Below are 23,051 nucleotides of genomic sequence, written 5' to 3' on the forward strand. Positions count from 1 at the left end.
GGCTCAGCACAGGGGCCACCAAACCCCCCTGTGTTTGTGCCCCAGGGGGTGGGTTACACTGCTGGGCTTGGGGGTTAAACCCAATTTCTCTTTGTGCCACTGCATTTCTTGTGATATTGTTATTAGATTCTAACTCTGACTTACAATCCCTTTCTTGTTGGGTTCATTTCTCCTGCTGCTTTACCTTTAAACCAGCACACCCACACATTAGAGTTCCTTGACCTCTCCCCTCCTCTTGGTGTTTAATTCTGAGCACTCAGGAGTTCCCCACTCTGGATCCTGCCATGTCCATATTAGTCATTTCTTCACTGGCCATCACACAAAATAAATCCAGTTAATGTGCTTATCAGGAGCTGATCCCCTCCTGACATTCTACTCTGCTGTAGGGCTTGAGGCTTTGAATATTTAAATAGGCAAATATTCTTCTGATTAGTAAAAGAAATGATTCTTGTTACTTCCTGTCCCTAAAACCAGCGTCAGCATCATGAGAGTGCCCAGCTCTGTTGGCACAGCTTGGCAGGGCTGTGGAGATGCCCCTATAAAACATGGCTCAGCAGCAGAGAGAGAGTTCAACTTAACAAGCACATGAATATTTAAATGCCTTTTCTCCAGTGATCTATGGAACTGTCACATTGGAGTCAAGGGGGAGGAAGAGACAACTCGGTCCCAATTTCTGCACAGTAAGTGGAATTCTCCTCAAAATCACTCTCTGAGGGTCCCTGGGATGGTGCAGGAGCCCCAGCCAGTCTGTGGGTCCCTGGCACCAGGAGGGGCAGGTCCCTGGAGAGGTGTGGGAACCCACAGTCACCCTGTGGGTCACTGGCACCAGGGGAGAGGGTCCCTGGCACCAGGTGGGGCAGGGTCCGTGGCACCAGGTGGGGCAGGTCCCTGGAGGCGTGTGAGAACCCACAGCCAGCCTGTGGGTCCCTGGCACCAGGTGGGGCAGGTCCCTGGAGGGGTGTGGGAACCCACAGTCAGCCTGTGGGTCACTGGCACCAGGAGGGGCAGGGTCCCTGGCACCAGGAAGGGCAGGTCCCTGGAGTAGTGTGGGAGCCCACAGTCAGCCTGTGGGTCACTGGCACCAGGAAGAGGAGGGTCCGTGGCACCAGGTAGGGCAGGGTCCCTGGAGGGGTGTGAGAACCCACAGCCAGCCTGTGGGTCACCGGCACCAGGTAGGGCAGAGTCCCTGGCACCGGGGGGGCAGGTCCCTGGAGTGTTGTGGGAACCCACATCCAGCCTGTGGGTCACTGGCACCAGGAGGAGGGTCCCTGGCACCAGGGGGGCATGTCCCTGGAGTGTTGTGGGAACCCACAGCCAGCCTGTGGGTCACTGGCACCACAACCTGCTTATCAGGATGGCCCAGTGACACCCTGCCCTATATCTGCCCCCTGTACAGCGCCCCCAGTTCCTCTCCTGCTCCTCACCAGTCCCACCACGACATGGGAGGTCCAGCCACAGCCCAGCACCTCAGCCCTGCATGACCAAGCTCCAAGGTCTTCCTCATGGACACACCTGGACATATCTGGACACCATGGACAGATCTGGGGACTCTCAGTTTGTCAAGAGTCTTCCCAGAATCCCAGACTTTGCTGAGCTGGAAAGGATCCACCAGGATCATCCAGTGCAACCCTCAGCCCTGCCCAGGCCCAACCCCAAGAGTCACCCCCTGTGCCCCAGAGCATCATCCAAACCCTCCTGCAGCTCTGGCAGCCTTGGGGCTGTGCCCACTGCCCTGGGGAGCCTGGGCAGTGCCCACCACCCTCTGGGGGAAGAGCCTTTTGCTGAGATCCAACCTGCCCCTGCCCTGGCACAGCTCCAGCCATTCCCTGGGTGCTGTCCCTGCCCTGGCACAGCTCCAGCCATTCCCTGGGTGCTGCCCCTGCCCTGACACAGCTCCAGCCATTCCCTGGGTGCTGTCCCTGCCCTGGCACAGCTCCAGCCATTCCCTGGGTGCTGTCCTTGCCCTGGCACAGCTCCAGCCATTCCCTGGGTGCTGCCCCTGCCCTGGCACAGCTCCAGCCATTCCCTGGGTGCTGTCCCTGCCCTGGCACAGCTCCAGCCATGCCCTGGGTGCTGTCCCTGGTCCCCACAGTGCCTGCCCCTCCTCTGCCCCTCCCGAGGCAGTTGGAACTGCTCTCCCCTTAACCCCCACATGATGCTGGGAGTAAGGATGCTCCAAATGAAGGACTGAAGGAACTGGTCAGCCCTGAGGTGCCAGGAGGTCAGCAGAGCCCAGGAACAAAACCTGCAGGTCCTGTCAGGCTGTTGGTCTTCCTGTCCTCCCAGGCAAAGCACAACAGGGAGAAAATTAAGAAGCATTTTTGTCTGTTTTAAACCAGTCCCTTCCAACCACAAATGCTGAATTTGACAAACAGGCATGGCCTGGAGGAGCAGGGTGTAATCCTGGACATCAAAGGAGAAGCCCCCTGAGCTCCTCTGCAACGAGGATCCCATGACACGAGGTCTGCTCTCAACTCCATCCCCACAGGGCTGAGCACAGTCTGGGTTTTCACCAAGAAGGGCAGGCAAAGGAGCACTGACCCAGCTCCAGGGGCAGCACCAGTTCCTCTCCCAGGACAAGTGTGTGAGAGCTCAGGGACTACCAGAGAATGTAAAATTGCAAATTAACAGTGTCTGTTTGACATGCTCTGTCAGAGGGCTCTGCCCCTTGTGGGGCTGCTCATGGAAACACAGTCCTGGCTGTGGCTAATTAAGAGAGATCAGTCTGAGGCAGAAGTCAGAGCTCCCTTCAGAGTCAGTGAGGAGACAGTGCCAAAGGCCAAGTTATGCCACCCCACACTCCAGGGAAAGTCTCCTGCTGTCTGGTACAACAGACTGGTGCAGCTGGTTTTGGGGTAGGTACAAATACCATTATTATCCCCTGATCATGGGCAGCCCCAGACTGACCATCAGTGAAGGGAGACCTTCATCTCCTGTGAGAACCTCTGTCCCAGTTGAGCAGGTGGGAGCAGTTTGTCCCTGTGTGGGTGTGACCAAAGCTGGGCATTCTAAACCCTCTGGGCCATTGCCCAGCAACTGTTCCCAATGGCCCATTGGCAGCAGCTGCCCAGGGCACAGCTGAGCCCTCAGGCTGGGAGCTGGCTGGGAAAGAAGCCTGGCAGAGGAGCTGGGAGAACTGCCCTGCAGGGACTCCTTGGCACCTCCACACCCACCTGAGGGCTCAGCTCTGCTCAGGGGCCAGCAACCATTCCAAAATCCCCCCTGACTGCCAGAGTCAGATCCCCCAGTGTGGAACTCCCTGCCCTGGGGGAGGCACTGGGGGCTCCCACCCAAACCTCAGGGGAGACAATCTTGGGCTTTGGGGACTTGGGGAACCACTCATGGGATCCAGAGGAGGAGCAGCCCCTGGCCAGGAGGAGCCCCCCACTCTCCACCAGACTGTGCCATCATCTGCACCAACAGGTTTGTCCCTTCCTTTTCCTTTGCACTCAGAGGAACCACGTGGGGCTCAGCACAGGGGCCACCAAACCCCCCTGTGTTTGTGCCCCAGGGGGTGGGTTACACTGCTGGGCTTGGGGGTTAAACCCAATTTCTCTTTGTGCCATTGCATTTCTTGTGATATTGTTATTAAATTGTAACTCTGATTTATAATCTCTTTTGTGTTGGGTTTGTTCCTCCTGCTGGTTTATCTTTGAACCAACACACCCACAAATAAAAATACTCCAACCTCCTGACTCCAAAAAAGTCCCAAACACTCTCCTGTGATGTTCAGAGATGAGCTGGAGATGCCCCACTGGGGTGGCACATCCTGTCTGCTGTTCCTGCCTTTACCAGCAGAAATCCAGAGGAAAACAGCCACAGGTACCTCCCACAGACACTTCAGAAAGGCTTTTATTGTTACTCCATCCCAAAGAACACAATTTAAGGCTAAAGATTTCTTTGCTGCCCCAACAGAGATGCTAATGGGGGTATCTAAAGCCTGGCACACATGGCACAGCTGCTTCCTCAGCCTGCCCCCAAGGAGAGAGATGGACCCTGCAGCCTCAGGCTGGGAGCACAGACTCCCTTTCTAGATGTGTTTTGATGCTGCAGCGGCCCTGGAGGTGACACCTGGGGACATGGGTTAGTGGTGGGGTCAGCAGTGCTGGGTCACTGGTCAGACTCCATGGTCTTTGAGGGCTTTTTCAGCCTCAAGGACTCGGTGACATCCTTGATATGAGTAGTCACAAAAGAGCAAACTCACATCAAGACAAATGCAGTGACACAAGGTCTAAGCCTCCCCAAGACATTCTTGTCACTGACCTCCACACACCAGAGCTTTGGATGCACACCTGAAAATCACAGAGCTCTGCAACCTTCTTCCCTCTCATCCTCACCTTGCCAAGGTCATCAGGCTTTTACTCACTTCCCAAAACACCTAACCCAAAACCCAACTCAAAACCCAACCCAAACCCCAAACCAAACCCCAACCCAAAACCCAACTCAAACCCCAACCCAAACCCCAACCCAAACCCCAACTCCAAACCCAACCCAAACTCCAACTCAAAACCCAACCCAAACCCCAACCCCAAACCCCAACCCAAACCTCAACCCAAACCCCAACTCCAAACCCAACCCAAACTCCAACCCAAACCCCAACCCAAACTCCAACTCAAAACTCAACCTAAAACCCAACCCAAACCCCAACCCAAACCCCAACCCAAACCCCAAACCAAACCCCAACCCAAACCCCAACCCAAACCCCAACCCAAACTCCAACTCAAAACTCAACCCAAACCCCAACCCAAACCCCAACCCAAACCCCAACCCAAACCCCAACCCAAACCCGAATCCAAAACCCAACCCAAAACCGAACTCCAAACCCAACCCAAACTCCAACCCAAACCCCAACCCAAACTCCAACTCAAAACCCAACCCAAACCCCAACCCAAACCCAACCCAAAACCCAACCCAAAACCCAACCAAAACTCCAAATCAAAACCCAAACTCCAACTCAAAACCCAACCCAAAACCCAACTCAAACCCCAACTCCAAACCCAACCCAAACTCCAACCCAAAACCCAACCCAAACCCCAACCCAAAACCCAACCCAAACCCCAACCCAAAACCCAACCCAAACCCCAACTCAAAACCCAAACTCCAACTCAAAACCCAACCCAAAACCCAACCAATTAAACCTCAGGGGGAGAGGAAAAACCTTGCATGTCCTTCTGGACTGGTGACAATTCCAAGAGCTAAAGCCACTGCTACCAAACAAGGTCCACTCATGTTCTCTTCCAGGAAAGGAACTGATCCCCATATGGCTTTTGTAAAGACAGTGAGCAAGCCTGAAAGAGCCAGTGCTCAGCCTGCTATTCAGGCTGCCACTTCCTAATCAGGCTCCATTCATTAATTGCTTATTATAGCTGGGATTTTGCTGATTCAGTTGCACATGTCTTCTTGCACTGTCATTAAATATTAAATCAATTGTGTCTACTCTACAGAGTACAGGGAAAAGCAAAGCAATTTCTGGGGCCCAAGCATCTTAAAACCCTCCTGCTCTCTGGTACAGTCCAGTGTTTAGAGAACCAGAACACATTTCTGATTTCTGACCCTTAAAGCCCTGAAATTCTCCACATTTCCCCACGAAACTTGATTCCTAAGTACCTATTTTATTTCCAGGAATTCTATTTCAGCAATGTTGTGCTTTATTTTAGAATGAGGGTATCAAAAATAGGCAATAGAATTTAGGGCCTTACAGACACTTGTAAAGGCACATTACTAGGCAGGTTCTAACCAGAAATTAGCCCCAAAATATTAAAAGTAGAGTGCAGAGAATGGGGTTTATTTTTATAGCAAAGCTCTGAGGTTCAGACAGATCTGAGGAGATAAAAAGCCACAGCCATCAGGAGTGTCACAGCCCCTCACCCAGCTCTGCCCATGCACAGGAGATGTTCCACACACACAAAGAACCAGAGTCACCAGGACCTCCTCAGTCTCAGATTTACCACAATGTGGGGACAATGGGGAGGAGAGGAGGAGAACCTTCAGCAATGGCCTCTAAAGCTGCTCCAAAAGGCTCAGGCTTTGTGTGGACTGTGCTTGGAAAGAATCATAGACCCATAGCATCAGCTGAGTTGGAAGAGACCTCTGAGATCATCAAGTCCAACCCTTGGTCCAACCCCACTGTGATCACCAGATCATGGCACTCAGTGCCACATCCAGTCTCATCTTAAAAACCTCCAGGGATGGGGAATCCACCCCCTCTCTGGGCAGCCCATTCCAATGCCTGAGCACTCTCTCTGCAAAGAATTTCTTCCTGATATCCAACCTAAACCTTCCCTGGCAGAGCTTAAACCCATGCCCTCTTCTCCTAGTCACAGACTGAGGACACTCCACCCCTCACTCAGGTTACCCAACCTGGTGTCCTTCTCAGGACAACCCAACAGCCTGGAGAGCCCCCACAGCCCTGCCCTGGGTGCTGGACAACCAAACACAGCACTCCAGGACCCACATTGTCCAGTCACCAGTGTTGGAGTCACCCCTGTCTGCTCTGGCTGGGAATTGCTATTTACAGAATCCCAGACTGGGCTGAGCTGGAAGGACCCACCAGGACCATCCAGTCCAACCCTCAGCCCTGCCCAGGCCCAGCCCCAAGAGTCACCCCCTGAGCCTGAGAGAAAGGAGTGTCCAGAATCCAAGGCAGGGCTTAGTTGGGATGCAATTCCTGGTTGTGCAGCCCCTGCAGATCCACCCCCTTGGGCAGCTCAGCAGAGCAGGGCCTGAGGGAGTGGGGCTTTGGGGAGGGAGGAGGAAGGGGAGCTGAGGGGCCACTGCTCTGCTGCCATCCTGGCTCCTGACCTGCCTGGGCATTGCTTGGCATGCAGAGTGCCAGTTCTTCAGCCCTGGGCTGCTTCTGGGGCAAATGTTGGCATTGGCTGAGGAAACCCAGAACCCCAGACTGGGCTGAGCTGGGAGGGACCCCCAGGGACCATCAGTCCAACCCTCAGCCCTGCCCAGGCCCAGCCCCAAGAGTCACCCCCTGTGCCCCAGAGCATCATCCAAACCCTCCTGGAGCTCTGGCAGCCTTGGGGCTGTGCCCACTGCCCTGGGGAGCCTGGGCAGTGCCCACCACCCTCTGGGGGAAGAGCCTTTTGCTGAGATCCAACCTGTCCCTGCCCTGGCACAGTTCCAGCCATTCCCTGGGTGCTGTCCCTGCCCTGGCACAGCTCCAGCCATTCCCTGGGTGCTGTCCCTGCCCTGGCACAGTTCCAGCCATTCCCTGGGTGCTGTCCCTGCCCTGGCACAGCTCCAGCCATTCCCTGGGTGCTGTCCCTGCCCTGGCACAGCTCCAGCCATTCCCTGGGTGCTGTCCCTGGTCCCCCAGAGCAGAGCTCAGTGCCTGCCCCTCCTCTGCCCGTCCCAAGGAGTTGCAGCTCCTGTGCCAGCAGCAAAGCTCTGGGCATTGCAGGGAAGCAGCAGAACACACAGGCTTTGATTTCTTTGGGAAGCAGCTGAGCAGAAATGGATCCAAAGCTTCAATGGGCTCATTTATTTCCATAAGCACAGTTTAGTCAGAAGTATTGATGATAACACGGGTATATTTTAGCCCTGGAGTTCAGAAGAGCCCAAAAGCAAGTTGTTAAATTACACTAATCCCATCCCCTGCCAAAGTGCTCATTTAATGCTCCTGTTTACATTAGCAAATGTTTTCCAGCACACTCCTCCCATGGAAGTCTTCCCTGAAGCATCATGTTCCCAACTTCCAAGAGCAGGTAATAATTCTGGAGTCAGGAAAGGAAAATTAACAATTAGTGCAATAAATGGCATGAAAAGCCTCAGTGCTGTGGCTGTAAATCCATGGGCACAGTGTTTGCAGGTGACACTGTTTCCAGGTGACACTGCAGCACAATGACAGCAAGAGAAGCTCTGAACAGCCACCAAACAAACTCCAGTTACCTTCCCCAAAGTTCTTTCTTACCAACTGAGTTTAAAGAAGATTTTGGGGCTTCTAAGTACCAAAGGGCTCTGACACACTTCTGGCTCCACACACAGAGGGTGCCTCAGTGACCTCTGCTTCAGAAGGACATGAAAGGAAAAGCTCTCCTGTGTTCCCATCTAAATCCTCAACAGAAACAAAACACAAAGCCCTCAACTTCTCTGTAGGGAGTCTGACCCCTCCAGTTCTAGGGGGACTTTTCTCATCTCTCTTGAGCCAACCACTCCTGCCTGTGTGTCCAAGGCACCAAGTTGCTGCCTCCCTCCAACAGCTCACTGGACAAGACTTAAAAATAATCAGGAATGATAAAGCCCAGGTGGGAAATTGTGTCCTCAGAGCCTTCACCTGCCCAGTTTGCAGGGAAGGGCAGTCTCTCCATACTCCCTTCTGGGCTGGCTCTGAGGAATAAGGATCAATAGCAGGATTTATTCAGCAGGACCCTGCTTTGGATTAGTGCTGCAAAGGCAGTGGAGCAGTAAAAAGGCTTTTTCCTCTCTGCAAATCATTCCAAAGGCAGCAGAAGTTGCAGCCCCAACCCTGGAGAGGCTCCAGGCAGCAGCAGCACCTGCACAGCACAGAGACTCTTCAGAGCTCCAGTGCCTGCAGGAGGCAGGAGAAGTGAAAACCAAACTGTCTGAGGTCTGAACCTGGGTTTGCTTTTCTTATATCCCTGTGACCTTCAGGGCTGAGAGGGGACAGCTCAGCCACAGCCTCAAGGGTTCCTGTGGAGAGCACCAGGACCTCAGTGTGCTCTGCAGCTTCCTCAGGAGGGGCAGGCACTGAGCTCTGCCCTGTGGGACCAGGGACAGCACCCAGGGAATGGCTGGAGCTGTGCCAGGGCAGGGACAGCACCCAGGGAATGGCTGGAGCTGTGCCAGGGCAAGGACAGCACCCAGGGAATGGCTGGAGCTGTGCCAGGGCAGGGACAGCACCCAGGGAATGGCTGGAGCTGTGCCAGGGCAGGGACAGCACCCAGGGAATGGCTGGAGCTGTGCCAGGGCAGGGGCAGCACCCAGGGAATGGCTGGAGCTGTGCCAGGGCAGGGGCAGGTTGGATCTCAGCAAAAGGCTCTTCCCCCAGAGGGTGGTGGGCACTGCCCAGGCTCCCCAGGGCAGTGGGCACAGCCCCAAGGCTGCCAGAGCTCCAGGAGGGTTTGGATGATGCTCTGGGGCACAGGGGGTGACTCTTGGGGCTGGGCCTGGGCAGGGCTGAGGGTTGGACTGGATGGCTTTGCCACTCACTTCAAGAAGGACATTGAGTGTCTGGATCATGTCCAGGGAAGGGAATGGAGCTGGGAAGGGGCTGGAGCGGCAGGAGCAGCTGAGGGAGCTGGGGGGGCTCAGCTGGAGAAAAGGAGGCTCAGGGGGGACCTTCTGGCTCTGCAATCCCTGCCAGGAGAGGGGAGCCAGGGGGGGTCAGACTCTGCTCCAGGGCACAGGGACAGGAGGGGAGGTCAGGGCCTCAGGCTGGGCCAGGGGAGGTTCAGATTGGACATCAGGAGGAATTTCCCCATGGAAAGGGTGGTCAGGCATAGGAAGGGGCTGCCCAGGGAGGTTTGGAGTGCCCAGCCCTGGAGGTGCCCAAGGCAGGACTGGCCGTGGCACTCAGTGCTCTGGGCTGGGGGACAAGGTGGGCATCGGGCACAGGGTGGGCTCCATGGGCTGGGAGGGCTTTGCCAAGGTGGGCATTGGGTACAGGGTGGGCTCCATGGGCTGGGAGGGCTTTGCCAAGGTGGGCATCGGGTACAGGGTGGGCTCCATGGGCTGGGAGGGCTTTGCCAAGGTGGGCATCGGGCACAGGGTGGGCTCCATGAGCTGGCAGGGCTTTGCCAACCTCATGATTCTGTGACTCCATCCCTGTGGGTCCCTCCCAGCTCAGGAGGTTCTGTGACTCCCTGTGCTGCCTGGCAGAACAAGAATGCCCAGAGCCACCCAGGGATGGGACAGACGGGACAGGACAGCCCCACGGACAGAGAAGGTCCAGCAGCTCCTCTCTGAGGTCCTGCAGAACTGCCCTGGCTTTGGTGAGCTCTGGTCTGAGGCAGCTCCTTTAAGCTTTGACACTGACACTGCTTGAGTTCTTTACGTGCTCTCCCAGAAAGTTTCCAGGTGGCTTCTTTCCAAGTACTGGAAAATATTACTTTTCCTTTTTTTATGGCTGAAACTATAAAAAGCAAAGGTCAAGAGAGTGTTTTTCATATAATGCTGGATCAGACCCACAACTATCTATTAGGAGAGAAGACACACAACTAGTCAGGACTTTCTCCTAGAGATGTAAGTACATTTTAATACACTCCCACACGTGATTCAAAGAGAATTTCACATCTGAAATGGTCATGAGTTTTTTGCTTCTTACACTCCCTGGATTCCTTACTAGATTTTCCTTCAGTTATTTGATGTAGACAAAGCACCACATCTCTCCTTTCCTCCTTATTGTTTCCACACGAAACACAACAAGCCACTCTTGGTAAAAGGTAAAGTAACTATTGTAGCTCATGCAAGAGAGAAGGAGCTCTTCTGACCTCCTTTGTTTGCAATAAACAGCAATCACAGCAAATAAACAGGCACCAAACTCTATTTCCCAGCAAATCTCACCCTGGTAATTCAAGTAGTTTGTTTTTGTCTCCTGAAGGGCTGTCCTTCTCCTCAGCCTCATTTCATCAAGCCTGGTTTAACAGCCCAGGGCAGGACATGACTCAGTAACTGGCACAGCACTATGAATGTGCCACTCAGGAACATCCCAACTCCTCAAGGCTTGAGGAGACCATCCCTGAGGAGCTCTCTCACCTGCTGCAATGGCATTTCAGGGCTCAGCCACATCTGCCCAACCCAACACACTCCTCTGGACGGGGGGAGAGGCAAAGAGGGCTTTGTCTCCAAGCAAAGCTTGAAGGAGGTCACAGAACCTCAATTTGGGGGAGCAACGAGACACAAAGTGACGCCACATTGTCCTGGTTCAGCCACCGGGACCACTGTGTGGGTGTGCCCAAAGCTGGGCATTCCAAACCCTCTGGGCCATTGCCCAGCAACTGTTCCCAATGGCCCATTGGCAGCAGCTGCCCAGGGCACAGCTGAGCCCTCAGGCTGGGAGCTGGCTGGGAAAGAAGCCTGGCAGAGGAGCTGGGAGAACTGCCCTGCAGGGACTCCTTGGCACCTCCACACCCACCTGAGGGCTCAGCTCTGCTCAGGGGCCACCAACCATTCCAAAATCCCCCCTGACTCCCACAGTCAGATCCCCCAGTGTGGAACTCCCTGCCCTGGGGGAGGCACTGGGGGCTCCCACCCAAACCTGAGGGGGGACAATCTTGGGCTTTGGGGACTTGGGGTACCACTCCTGGGATCCAGAGGAGGAGTAGCCCCTGGCCAGGAGGAGCCCACCACTCTCCACCAGACTGTGCCATCATCTGCACCAACAGGTTTGTCTCTTCCTTTGCCTTTGCACTCGGCGGAACCACGTGGGGCTCAGCACAGGGGCCACCAAACCCCCCTGTGTTTGTGCCCCAGGGGGTGGGTTACACTGCTGGGCTTGGGGGTTAAACCCAATTTCTCTTTGTGCCATTGCATTTCTTGGGATATTGTTATTAAATTGTAACTCTGACTTATAATCTCTCCTGTGTTGGGTTGGTTTCTCCTGCTGGTTTCCCTTTAAACCAACACACATATTTAGGGAGTCTCCTGCCCAAGCCAGCACAGGTGCTGAGCAAGTGCTTCATTTCAGCATCTTGGTCCAACCAAGAGAAACCTGAGGCAAAGGCACCTGCCCAGCCAGGGGGGTTATTATTTCCACAGCAGAAGAGATGAGCTCTTCTTCACACCATAATAAATTGGAACATGAAGCTTCCCTGGGCCCCATCAGAGCCAAGCAGAGGGCACAGACTGAGCCTCCTGGCACAAACCAGTGTGGACCCTGCAGGATGGGAACATCTTGGACCCAGCAGAACAGAGCTGGGAAGGCAGATGTGGTCTCATGGGCAGGAGCCTGAATTACAGCCCTCCAGGCCCACCCTCCTGGACAGTTCTGGTGTGTCCAGGTCACATCCATATTCATGGCTTTTCATGGATCTGTTTGGATTATAAAGCCAAAATGGAATCCTTTGGCCTTGCAGCATCCCAGTAACCTGGGGAGAGACTGAGACCCAAGGCAGCCCCATGGCAGAGGGCAAGAGGCTCTCCAGGGGTGGGGAGAAATGCCAAAGGGAGCAGGGATTCTGCAGCCCACAGTGTGCCCCAGGACCCAGCACGTCCATGCTGAGAGCCCACACAGGGCACACACTGACTCCTTGACACAAAAATTATATCAGGACTTGATTTCATTTCTTTAAGTTGTTGAACAACTCCCCAGAGTTTCCCCAGAAGCTGCAACTCTCCATCTTTTGCACCAAGGAAGACTCTCAACTTGCTGCCACATGAAGTCTCTGGTAATAAAACCACTTAAAGGCAGGTGGGGCTACAAAGCCCAACAGCTCCCAGGGAAGGTTCCAACAGACAGAAAAAGGGGGTTCAGCCACCCGAGACACTGGAGTGGAATGACTCTCACTCAACCCATCACTCAACACACCACTGACTCAAACACACCTCTGGGACAAATTCAAACCCAGGCCATGACATGGGACTGTTCCATGTTTAGCAATGGCTGCAGTGATGGGAATGGAAAGCTGTGCCCAGGCCATGCCCTGAGCCCACGTGGTGCCCGTGGGAACACAGCCCAGTGAGGGCTGGCAGAACACAAAAGCAGAGTGGTCCCAACACATCTCCTAAGGTTTTTCATCACAGAATCCCAGAATGGGTTGAGTTGGAAGGGCCATTAAAGCCCATCCAGTGCCACCCCTGCCATGGGCAGGGACACCTCCCACCAGCCCAGGTTGCTCCAAGTTCTGTCCAACCTGGCCTTGGACACTTCCAGGGATGGGGCAGCCACAGCTTCTCTGGGCACCTGTGCCTGTGCCAGGGCCTGCCCACCCTCATAGCCAAGAACTCCTTCCCACTATCCAATCTAACCCCATTCTTTTTCAGTTTGAAGCCATTCCCCCTTGTCCTGTCCTTCCATCCCTTTTGTCCCAAGTCCTTCTCCAGCTCTCCTGGAGTCCCTTTAGGCACTGGAAGGGACTCTCATGCCCCCCTGGAGCCTTCTCTTCTGCCCCTCAGCTCTCCCTGCCTCCCCCCAGAGCAGAGGAGCTCCCACCCTGGAGCATCTCTGTGGCTTCCTCTGGACGTGCTCCATGTCCCTCCTGTGTTGGGACTCCAGAGCTGGACATGGAGCTCCAGAAGGAAATGAGACCCTGTGCTTGCCTGTCAGGGGAAGGAGTCCCATCTAACCCAGCCCTCTGTCATTTCCAAGCCATTCTCCTTCCTTCTTTCCCTTGTCCAGAGCCCCTTCCAATGCTCTGCCTGACCCATGTGCAGGAGGAAGGGGCAGCATGTCCTGGCTGGGAAGCCCTCAAGTCATCAGGAAAAAATCAAGCTGTGGAAGTTGCTCCTCACTTCCCCCATCCCTCCTCTCCACCTGAGGATCTCGAGGCTTCCCTGCACAGGAGCAGCTGCCAAGGGATTTGCAGCAGCAGGAACGTGTCACCCTCACCCAGTGATCCAACAGTCCCAACAATCAGGGGTATTATTGTTCTTAAAGCTACTCCTTAATCCCATAATGCCATAAAATACCCCTGAAGCTGAGCTTAGCAGCCTCCCAGACTCCTAAAGAGATAATGAGAACTCCATGTTTGTCTCTGATAGGATTGAAAGGAGAGGAGGGAGGAGGCAGAAGGGACCAGATGGGCAGATTATTTCATAGCTTCCCTTAATATGATTTCTTCAACCTGAAGCATCTGGTAATTCCACTATCAGAGATTAGATGGTGGATAAGATGGACAGGCAGACTGATCCAGCAAAGCAATTTTTATTTTCCTGCCACACATAGCAGAGGTTGCCATTAAATCATAGAGCACAGAATAAAAGAGAGGGGCATAAAACCTTGTAGCAAAGCAGGGAACGTTCCAGTCTCTGGGATCCCATGTAAATACCCTTCACTTCCAATATAGAAAACAACACATCTTCCCACACCCTCATCCTCCACAGGCAGAAAATGCTGGGAGTGTATCAGCAATAAAACTCACAGCTCAGCCTTGTCCTTCACAGTTTCCTGCAGAAAATTGAAGAAAATCTCTCCAGCCCATTTGGTTTTTTGGGGATTTGTCTCCAAGCCCTGCAGGCTGCAGGCAGCACCTTGGGCACTTCCAATCTGGAAGCAATAATTGTTTTCCAGAACATGCAGGAATCTCATCTTAAAGGCAAAAAACTCAATCAGGCAAGAGAGAAATGTGCTGTCTGTGCCTATCTCATTGTGTCAGTGTTTTGCAGCAAGTTCTGAAATAAAGTCCCTTGCACAAAAACACCAGTCCTGGCTTATTTTAGCCAAAGGAGGAGCTTTCTCAGCCACCCAAAATGTAATTCATTATGTGAGTAGCTCTAAAAGCACCTTGCAGTGCACACCCAACACAACCTTCCCTGCTCAGCACAAGGGCAGGGCCAGGAACATCAATATTAATAAGCTCCAGACTGACAGGCTGGGCTGGTTTAAAGATAAACAGGCAGGAGAAATGAACCCAACACAAGAGAGATTATAAGTCAGAGTTACCACTTAATAACAATATTACAATAAATGCAGTGGCACAAAGAGAAATTGGGTTTAACCCCCAAGCCCAGCAGTGGAACCCACCCCCTGGGGCACAAACACAGGGGGGTTTGGGGGCCCCTGTGCTGAGCCCCACGTGGTTCCTCCGAGTCCAAAGGAAAAGGAAGGGACAAACCTGTTGGTGCAGATGATGGCACAGTCTGGTGGAGAGTGGGGGGCTCCTCCTGGCCAGGGGCTGCTCCTCCTCTGCATCCAGTGAGTGGTTCCCCAAGTCCCCAAAGCCCAAGATTGTCTCCCCTGAGGTTTGGGTGGGAGCCCCCAGTGCCTCCCCCAGGGCAGGGAGTTCCACACTGGGGGATCTGACTCTGGCAGTCAGGGGGGATTTTGGAATGGTTGGTGGCCCCTGAGCAGAGCTGAGCCCTCAGGTGGGTGTGGAGGTGCCAAGGAGTCCCTGCAGGGCAGTTCTCCCAGCTCCTCTGCCAGGCTTCTTTCCCAGCCAGCTCCCAGCCTGAGGGCTCAGCTGTGCCCTGGGCAGCTGCTGCCAATGGGCCATTGGGAACAGTTGCTGGGCAATGGCCCCGAGGGTTTGGAATGCCCAGCTTTGGGCACACCCACACAGGGACAAACTGCTCCCACCTGCTCAACCGGGACACAGGCCCAGCTCCCTCATGGCCTCAGCACCACAAACACATCATTCCATATATCCATATCCTCAGCACCACCTTTTGGGGCATCAGGCAGAGCCACAGCCAATCCCATTTCAGAGGGGCAGAGTTTCCACTTTCCAGCCCAGGGGAGCAGCCTCAGCCTTTAGGAAAGGAAAGGGAATCTCCCACCCTTCCTTTTCCCCCCAAAGTGATGGTAATCCAAAGCACCAAAAAGAGACCCCACAGCTGCCCAAATCAGGTCCTCAGCACCACCATCCTGCCCCCAACACCTCTGGGACCATTTTCCCCAGGGAAACTCAGCTCTGTCCTTCCTGTTGCCCCTGGGCAGGGACAGAAGGCCACCAGTTGTGACTGGTGATGCCACCTCACCCCCAAGCCCTGTCTGCAAAGGCCTCTGAGCCTCAGAACCCTTGGTGATGCTGCCCATGAGCTGCAGGGAGCCTGGACACAGAAAAATGGACAAAATTGGCCAAATTTCCCCTACAATGGCCTTGCTCCACTTCACTTTGGCCACAGGCACAAAGAGGGGCAGGGAGAAGACTCAGAGTGACACTTGAGCACATTAATCTTCCTTTAAAAGGAGAGACCATGGGAAGGGAAGGATGTGAGAGCAACAGGCACTGCCAGCCCATCAGCAGTCCAGTTCTTTACTTGAAGCAAACAGGCTTTGCTATTATATTTAAAACCACGACATGCTTTGGAATTCTTATCAGCTGGAGGGTTCTCAACAGTTTTTTCCCACTAATGCTGCAATTTCAAAGCCATTGAGGATAATTTCCTTCCACTGGAATCTATTTTAATCAGAGCCCAGGACACTTGACTGAAATGGTTTGTGTTCAGCCCTTCAGAACATCAGCCATGAAGCTGCACACACAAAGTACTGAGAGGGGGTTTAAAGCCAGAGGGAGGGAAAGATGAACCTTCTCAAGTCCTCCAGCCCATTTCATACCAGACCAACTGTTCTCTTACAATACCAAGATCACTGAGCCCCAAAATAAAAAAATAAACAAAACACCCTCCTGAAGTTCTTACATAGGTAAAAGTTGGGCAGCTCCAAGTCAGTGCCCACAAATTCTCTCCAAAGGATCAGCCCAGCTCCAAAATGAAGCATTTTTAAGGCATTGCTGTGCCTGCTGTGTCCTCTCCACCCTCTCCCCTGAAATGATGGATAGTGGCACAATGCAAGGCTAAAAATGTCAGAATTAATCCTTTCCTTCCCCCAAAATGTGGAAAAAAACCTCTTTACTTTTCAAATTAATTCTCAGGAAGTAACTGCTGGCTCTGCCAGGAGTCAGAGTTGTGGAGGAGAAGGGAAAATAAGCAGCTCAGCCTCAGGTAAGTGCTGCAGGAGTTGACCTTGAGGTGGGCTTTGCATCTCATGGAACCAAAGGTGCAGAATTCTCAGTGCCAGGATGAGCCACCCCAGCAGATCTGCAGCCTGAGCCTCCTCTGCTCGGAGAACTCAGCCAAGGAGCTTTGCTGTCAGGGCTTGACAGCCCTGGAAACTGCTTGGAATTCCTGCAGCCTTCAGGGAAGGCAGGGAGCAAAAGCTTAGCCAGGCTGAGCAATCTGCAGGGTTTTCAATGCCCTGCAGATGCCAACACAGCCCTGGCAGTGCCCTGATGACACAGGCCCTGGGCACGGAGCTTCAACAGTCTGAATGTGTCTCAGCTCAGTTTTTTTATCAGGGATTTCACTCCTGGACAAATTGACACTTTCCTGTTTTGGGGAAGTCTCTGCTGGGCTGGATCTAAAATGAACCTTCCCAAAGATAAACCTGCAGTGTGTCTTTTCTCACACTCCCAGGGAAATGATGTGTCACCTCTTTTGGAGTCTGTTCCTCTGTGGTGCTTGGCAGGTGAACATCACCATCACCATCACCATCACCTTCACCATCACCTTCACCATCACCTTCACCATCACCATCACTGTCACCTTCACCATCACCGTCACCTTCACCATCACTTCACCATCACCATCACTTCACCATCACCAGCACCAGCACCAGCACCATCACCTTCACCTTCACCATCACCTTCACCATCACCCTCACCAGCACCAGCACCATCACCTTCACCATGACCATCACCATCACCATAACCTTCACCATCACCATCACCTTCACCATCACCATCACCATCACCTTCACCATCACCATCACTACACCAGCACCAGCACCAGCACCTTCACCATCACCTTCACCATCACTTCACCATCACCTTCACCATGACTGTCACCATCACCATCACCATCACCTTCACCATCACCATCACCTTCCCCAGCACCTTCACCAGCACCTTCACCTTGAAAGGTCACTCTGGCCAAAAGGCAGAGGAAGGATATTGCCACCTGAGCAACCCCAGCCCAGCAGCAGGAGATGCCAGAGTGTGCCAGGAGCACCCTTGTGCTGGGAGGAGCCCCGGGGCAGCCTGAGAGCCCTGGAGGGCCTGCAGGGATGTGAAGGAGCTGGTATGGGAGAGAGGGAGAGTCTCTGCACACATTTACAGGACAGGAAACACGAAGCCCTTTGCTGATGGCATCACTTCCACCCAAAATCATGTATTGCTTTAGAAAACAGAGAGAAGAGAGGGAGAAATTCACTTTTTTCCCCCCAGTAAATCACCTCAATGAACTATGTCACTCTTCCCAATTCCCTGAAACAAGGGTGGGGCCAGCTGGGGATGTCCCAGGGAACAAGGGACAGGACAAGAGGAAACAGCCCCAAGTTGTGCCAGTGCAGGTGTAGGTTGGGTATTGGGGAAGAAGTCCTTGTGGAAAGGGTGGTCAGATACTGGCACAGCTGCCCAGGGCAGGGGTGGGATCACCACAGCTGGAGGGCTTTAACAGCCATGTGGATGTGGCACTTGGGGACATGAGCCAGGGGTGGCCTTGGCAACGCAGGGAATGGTTGGACTCGATCTTTGAGGGCTTTCCCACTCTTGATGGTCCTGTGATTCCATGATCTCTGTTTCAGCCAAACCACCCCAACTGCTGAGGACTGAGCAGGACCCTGGGAACAATGAGGAGCCCCAAAGCAGAGCAGGAAAGCCACCACTGCTGTGGTGACACCCAAACACAAGCACTCCCTCATGGAGCAACCAGTACTTACTTGGTGGGCCGATAGTCTGGGATGGAACGATCCAGGGAGATCTTCTCACTGAGGTAGGAGTTGTAGCCATATTTCTCATGGGGTCCCTTTGCCTTCTCCTCCTCCTCAGGGGACAGGGTGGCTGGAAGCCCCCCCTTCCCACGCCCACCATAGCCTTCAATGAGACCAAGTGACTTGGAGAGACCTGGAGAGAGAAGACAAAGCCACCAACACCATTAAAACCCATCACTGTTCTCTCCAACCACCAAAGAAATTCAAACTCTCCAAAAATCCAGCAGTTGGTTTGCTGAAAACATTCCAAATCCGAGTTCTGTGGCTCAGTGCAGGACCAAAAGTGCCTCAAGTCTTGGAATTCCTGCTGGCCCCTCCAGAGGCATCCCAGACATAACCTGTCCCAGGGATCTGTGGCTTTCTCTGGTTGGTAGGGAGGAGGTTTGGGGCCTCCTTCCCACTCTCAGCGAGGTAATTACACGTAAGGTTCGATGTCCCCAGGAGAAGGAGAGGTTGGACACAGAGCAGGAGGAAAATGGGCTTGGGCAACTGCCAAGTGAGGGAGTTTTTGCTCAGTGTGAACAGTGAACAGCATACAAATGTTCTGGATTTAAAAACAATTTCCCCTCCAAGCTTCCTTATCTTTTAAAGTACAGCATCCCCAGACCTTTAGCAAGGGGGATTATTTATTTACATCTGCAGAGCTGAAGGAAAGTTCAAAACCAGCTGCACATAAAGAGCTCTGTGGATGGTTTGGTGCTGACTGTGGGGAGCCAACTCCATGCTCAGCTGGAATGGGCTGCCCAGAGAGGGGGTGGATTCCCCATCCCTGGAGGTTTTTCAGCTGAGCTTGGCTGTGGCACTGAGTGCCATGATCTGGTAAAGGGACTGGAGTTGGACCAAGGGTTGGACTCGATGATCTCGGAGGTCTTTTCCAACCCAATCCATTCTATGATTCTGTGATTCTCTGATTCCTGTGTCTGTCCAGACTGAGGGAATTGGGCTCCCAAGTGCAGCACCTCAGGGAAGTACCTGAAATCCAAGGTGAGGAATCTCCCTCTGAGTGCTCAAAATCCCAACCACCACTGAGGCCACGGCAGCTTTTCCACACTGGTGGACCTGGGCTGGTCTTTGCAGCAGTGGGACATGCCTGGAGCAAGGACATCTCTGCTCAGGAATTCTGCAGGCTGGGTGTTCCCCACAGCCAAACCTTCAGTCCTCATCCATGGACATGGAGAGCAGGGTGGGAGCTCCTGGACAGCACAAGGACACCTCAACTGCCCTTCTGGGGTTTCCTTACCCAGCAAAGACACACCAGGGCATGGGGCATGCTCTGTCTCCCCCAAAGTACAGGCAAGGCATGGGCAGAGCCAGCACAGCCCCATCTGTGCTCCCATGATGGCTGGAGGCTCTGCTGGGACAGCAGAATGAGGCTCCTGGTGACATGAAGCCTCTCTTGGCTGCAGAGGCACCAGAGAGAGGTCAAGACATGATTTATATCTACCAGCCCTGAGTCCCAAACCTATAATGCCATGAACTGCTTTATTCCATGACCAGGGTCAGGACAGCTACACACACACACATCCCAGCACACACTGCTCTCTCCTCACTGAGTATATTCTCTTATTTCTGCCCATTCTGTCCTTCTGCTGCTCTAAACTCTGTCTCAGCACGTGCAGATGAGCCCAAGTCATGTCACCAAAGCAATCCATGGAGGATTCCCTGAGTGTTGGGCAGCCCATGCTCCTGTCTTCCAGGAGAGCTCCCAGGACATCCCACACCCCCCCAGGGAGAGCCATGGACAGGAGCATTCCCAGGGGTGAGGTGGCAGCACCTCCCTGTCTGTGTCTGTGCTGGTTGAACATTCCCTGCTCCAGCCCAGGCTGTCAGGAGGGCTCAGCCCTGAGCAGGGATGTCACTTTGGTGTGCAAGAGTTTGGCAAGAAAGAGAATTCAAGTCCAAACAGAAGAGGAAGGAATTTGCTTCCAGCTGGCTGGAAAGATGCCTCAGGAGAGGCAGGACTGGAAACAAATGGTTTCAGCAGATCCTCCTTCAGTCAATCCATTCCTTGGCTTTTATTCACCATATTTTGGGGCTGCACAAGGAGAACCTTTCTGTGAGCATGAGGTGCCTTTGCTGCAACTCCAGAAACCACCCTCAGCCCAGCCCCTGGGTTTGCTCCAGCCAGGCAGGATCCCAGGGAAGGCAGAGCTTTGCATCAACCCACAGTTCATGTCAGAATCACAGAATATTCTGAGCTGGGAGGGACCCACCAGGATGATGGAGTCCAACTCTTAAGGGAATGGCCCATCCAGGGATCAAAGTCCCAGCCCTGGTGTTGTCACATCATGCTCTGCCCACCTGAGCCCCTCCTGGGTGCCCAGACACCCACACACCTCCCAGCCTCAGTCAGGGCTCCCTGAGGGCTCCTGGGATCTCCACCTCACCTCTGCCAGCCCCTGCAGCAGGAGCCCAGGGGGGCAGGACCAGGGGGCTACAGCCTGCAGGGTTTGGGGGCTGCCACACAGACCTTCTGCCATTTCCTGCCTGCCCTTCACAGCCTGCATGGGAACACCACCTGGGTGCCACAGGACAGGGGATCTCTCATGATGTCCAACCAGTGAAAGGCTGCAAATGAAGGACTTGGTGTCTCTGGAGCTGCAGGAGCAGGAAGGGAGCAAGTCTCTGAAACCAGCTGGTCCCCCCACAAATGTCCAGGGCTTGTTTCCAGCACAGCCTTCTGCTGTGGCCTCCTACACACCTCCTCCTAGAACAACCATCTCCTACCAACCACCTCCTACCAACACACATCCTCCTACCAACCACCTGCTACCAAACACCTCCTACCAACATACTCCTGCCAACCACCTCCCTACCAACCACCTCCTACCAACATCCTCCTGTCAACCATCTGCTACCAACCACCTCCCTACCAACACCCTCCTACCAACCAACATCCTCCTGTCAACCACCTCCTACCAACATCCTCCTACCAACATCCTTCTGCCAACCACCTCCCTACCAACACCCTCCTACCAACCACCATCCTCCTACCAGCATCCTCCTACCAACCACCTCCTACCTACATCCTCCTACCAACATCCTCCTGCCAACCACCTCCTACCAACACCCTTCTTAATAACATCTTCCTACCAACCATCTCCCACCAACACCTCCCTCCCAAAACCCTCCTACCAACCACCTTCTACCAACATGTGCTTGTGGAACCCTCGCTTGGAAAACTCCAGGCCTTTGCCAAACTCCCTGGGGAGGGGCAGAGGAGGGGCAGGCTCTGAGTTCTGCTCTGTGGGACCAGGGACAGCACCCAGGGAATGGCTGGAGCTGTGCCAGGGCAGGGACAGCACCCAGGGAATGGCTGGAGCTGTGCCAGGGCAGGGACAGCACCCAGGGAATGGCTGGAGCTGTGCCAGGGCAGGGACAGTACCCAGGGAATGGCTGGAGCTGTGCCAGGGCAGGGGCAGCACCCAGGGAAGGGCTGGAGCTGTGCCAGGGCAGGGGCAGCACCCAGGGAATGGCTGGAGCTGTGCCAGGGCAGGGGCAGCACCCAGGGAATGGCTGGAGCTGTGCCAGGGCAGGGGCAGGTTGGATCTCAGCAAAAGGCTCTTCCCCCAGAGGGTGGTGGGCACTGCCCAGGCTCCCCAGGGCAGAGGGCACAGCCCCAAGGCTGCCAGAGCTGCAGGAGGGTTTGGATGATGCTCTGGGGCACAGGGGGTGACTCTTGGGGCTGGGCTTGGGCAGGGCTGAGGGTTGGACTGATGGTCCCTGGGGGTCCCTTCCAGCTCAGCCCAGTCTGGGGTTCTCTGGTTCTCTCCTTCTATGAAACCTGCACGTGATTGGTCTGGAAGAGCCCAGATTCACACACAGAGACACAATGAGGAAGAAGGAACAAGAGCATGAACCATTAGTTTGTAACAAACAACAGGTCAGAACTGCTCCCAGGTCACAGAGCAAGTCCATCATCACTGTGGGCAGGCACCAAAGCAGAAGGGCTGAACCTCTGCCAGAGAGTCTCTGCTGGTGTCTTCTCCAGCCCACCTACAGTGTTAAACAGCATTAAGCCCCCACAAAAAGGCTTGATCTTGGGAGAGAATCCATCCCTGGGGAACTGTGCCAGCTCCTGAGGTGGTACCAGGCTGCACCACCATGAGCTGCTCAGTGGAGACCAGAGCCCTGAGCAGCCACGAGCTCCACTCAGCCCAAAGCCACGCCCAGCCAAGCACCTTGGAATCAAACCCAGGATTTCTTTTCTTTTACAATCTCCAAAAAATTCTGAACTTTGGAGCAAAAGGAATGTATTGCTCTTATGCTGCAGGAAGAGAAGGGAAAAATCCACAGCACTCAGAGCTGCCAAGGCCTGAGCCCCTCCTGCCGAAACTGCCAGACATGGGATCCCTGGGGACCCAACACAGAGTTGGTTTTCTTCAAGTTGATATAAAAAATTTATCTCTACAGCCAAATTATTCCTAGACTGAGTACAGTTACAGTAAATATATTAGTCTCTCCTTAAACTGGCAGTATATCTCCTGAGGAGACAGGAGTTTGCTGGGACACAGAAAACCTTCAGTAAAATACAATTTAATGGGATGCTCAGCCTTTATTTCCAAACAGGTTCTCTGGCAGCTGCTTGGGGGAAAAAGGATTTTGCTCCACAGCAGCCTGGCTGAGGCAAACATGGACCCTCCTGATGGAACCCCCA

General features: G+C 53.9%; 1 protein-coding gene across 1 annotated transcript in view; it reads right to left on the reverse strand.

Moving 5' to 3' along the window:
- Positions 1-23,051, reverse strand: part of GALNT17 (polypeptide N-acetylgalactosaminyltransferase 17) — a 217,281-nt gene that overhangs the window by 136,799 nt on the left and 57,431 nt on the right. The window contains exon 2 of the mRNA XM_071575190.1: positions 18,344-18,527. Coding sequence (XP_071431291.1) covers positions 18,344-18,527 — 184 coding nt within the window. The remainder of the gene's footprint in view (positions 1-18,343; positions 18,528-23,051) is intronic.

This window comes from Pithys albifrons, chromosome 21 (assembly GCF_047495875.1).
Source record: "Pithys albifrons albifrons isolate INPA30051 chromosome 21, PitAlb_v1, whole genome shotgun sequence".
Classification (NCBI taxonomy): Eukaryota; Metazoa; Chordata; class Aves; order Passeriformes; family Thamnophilidae; genus Pithys; species Pithys albifrons.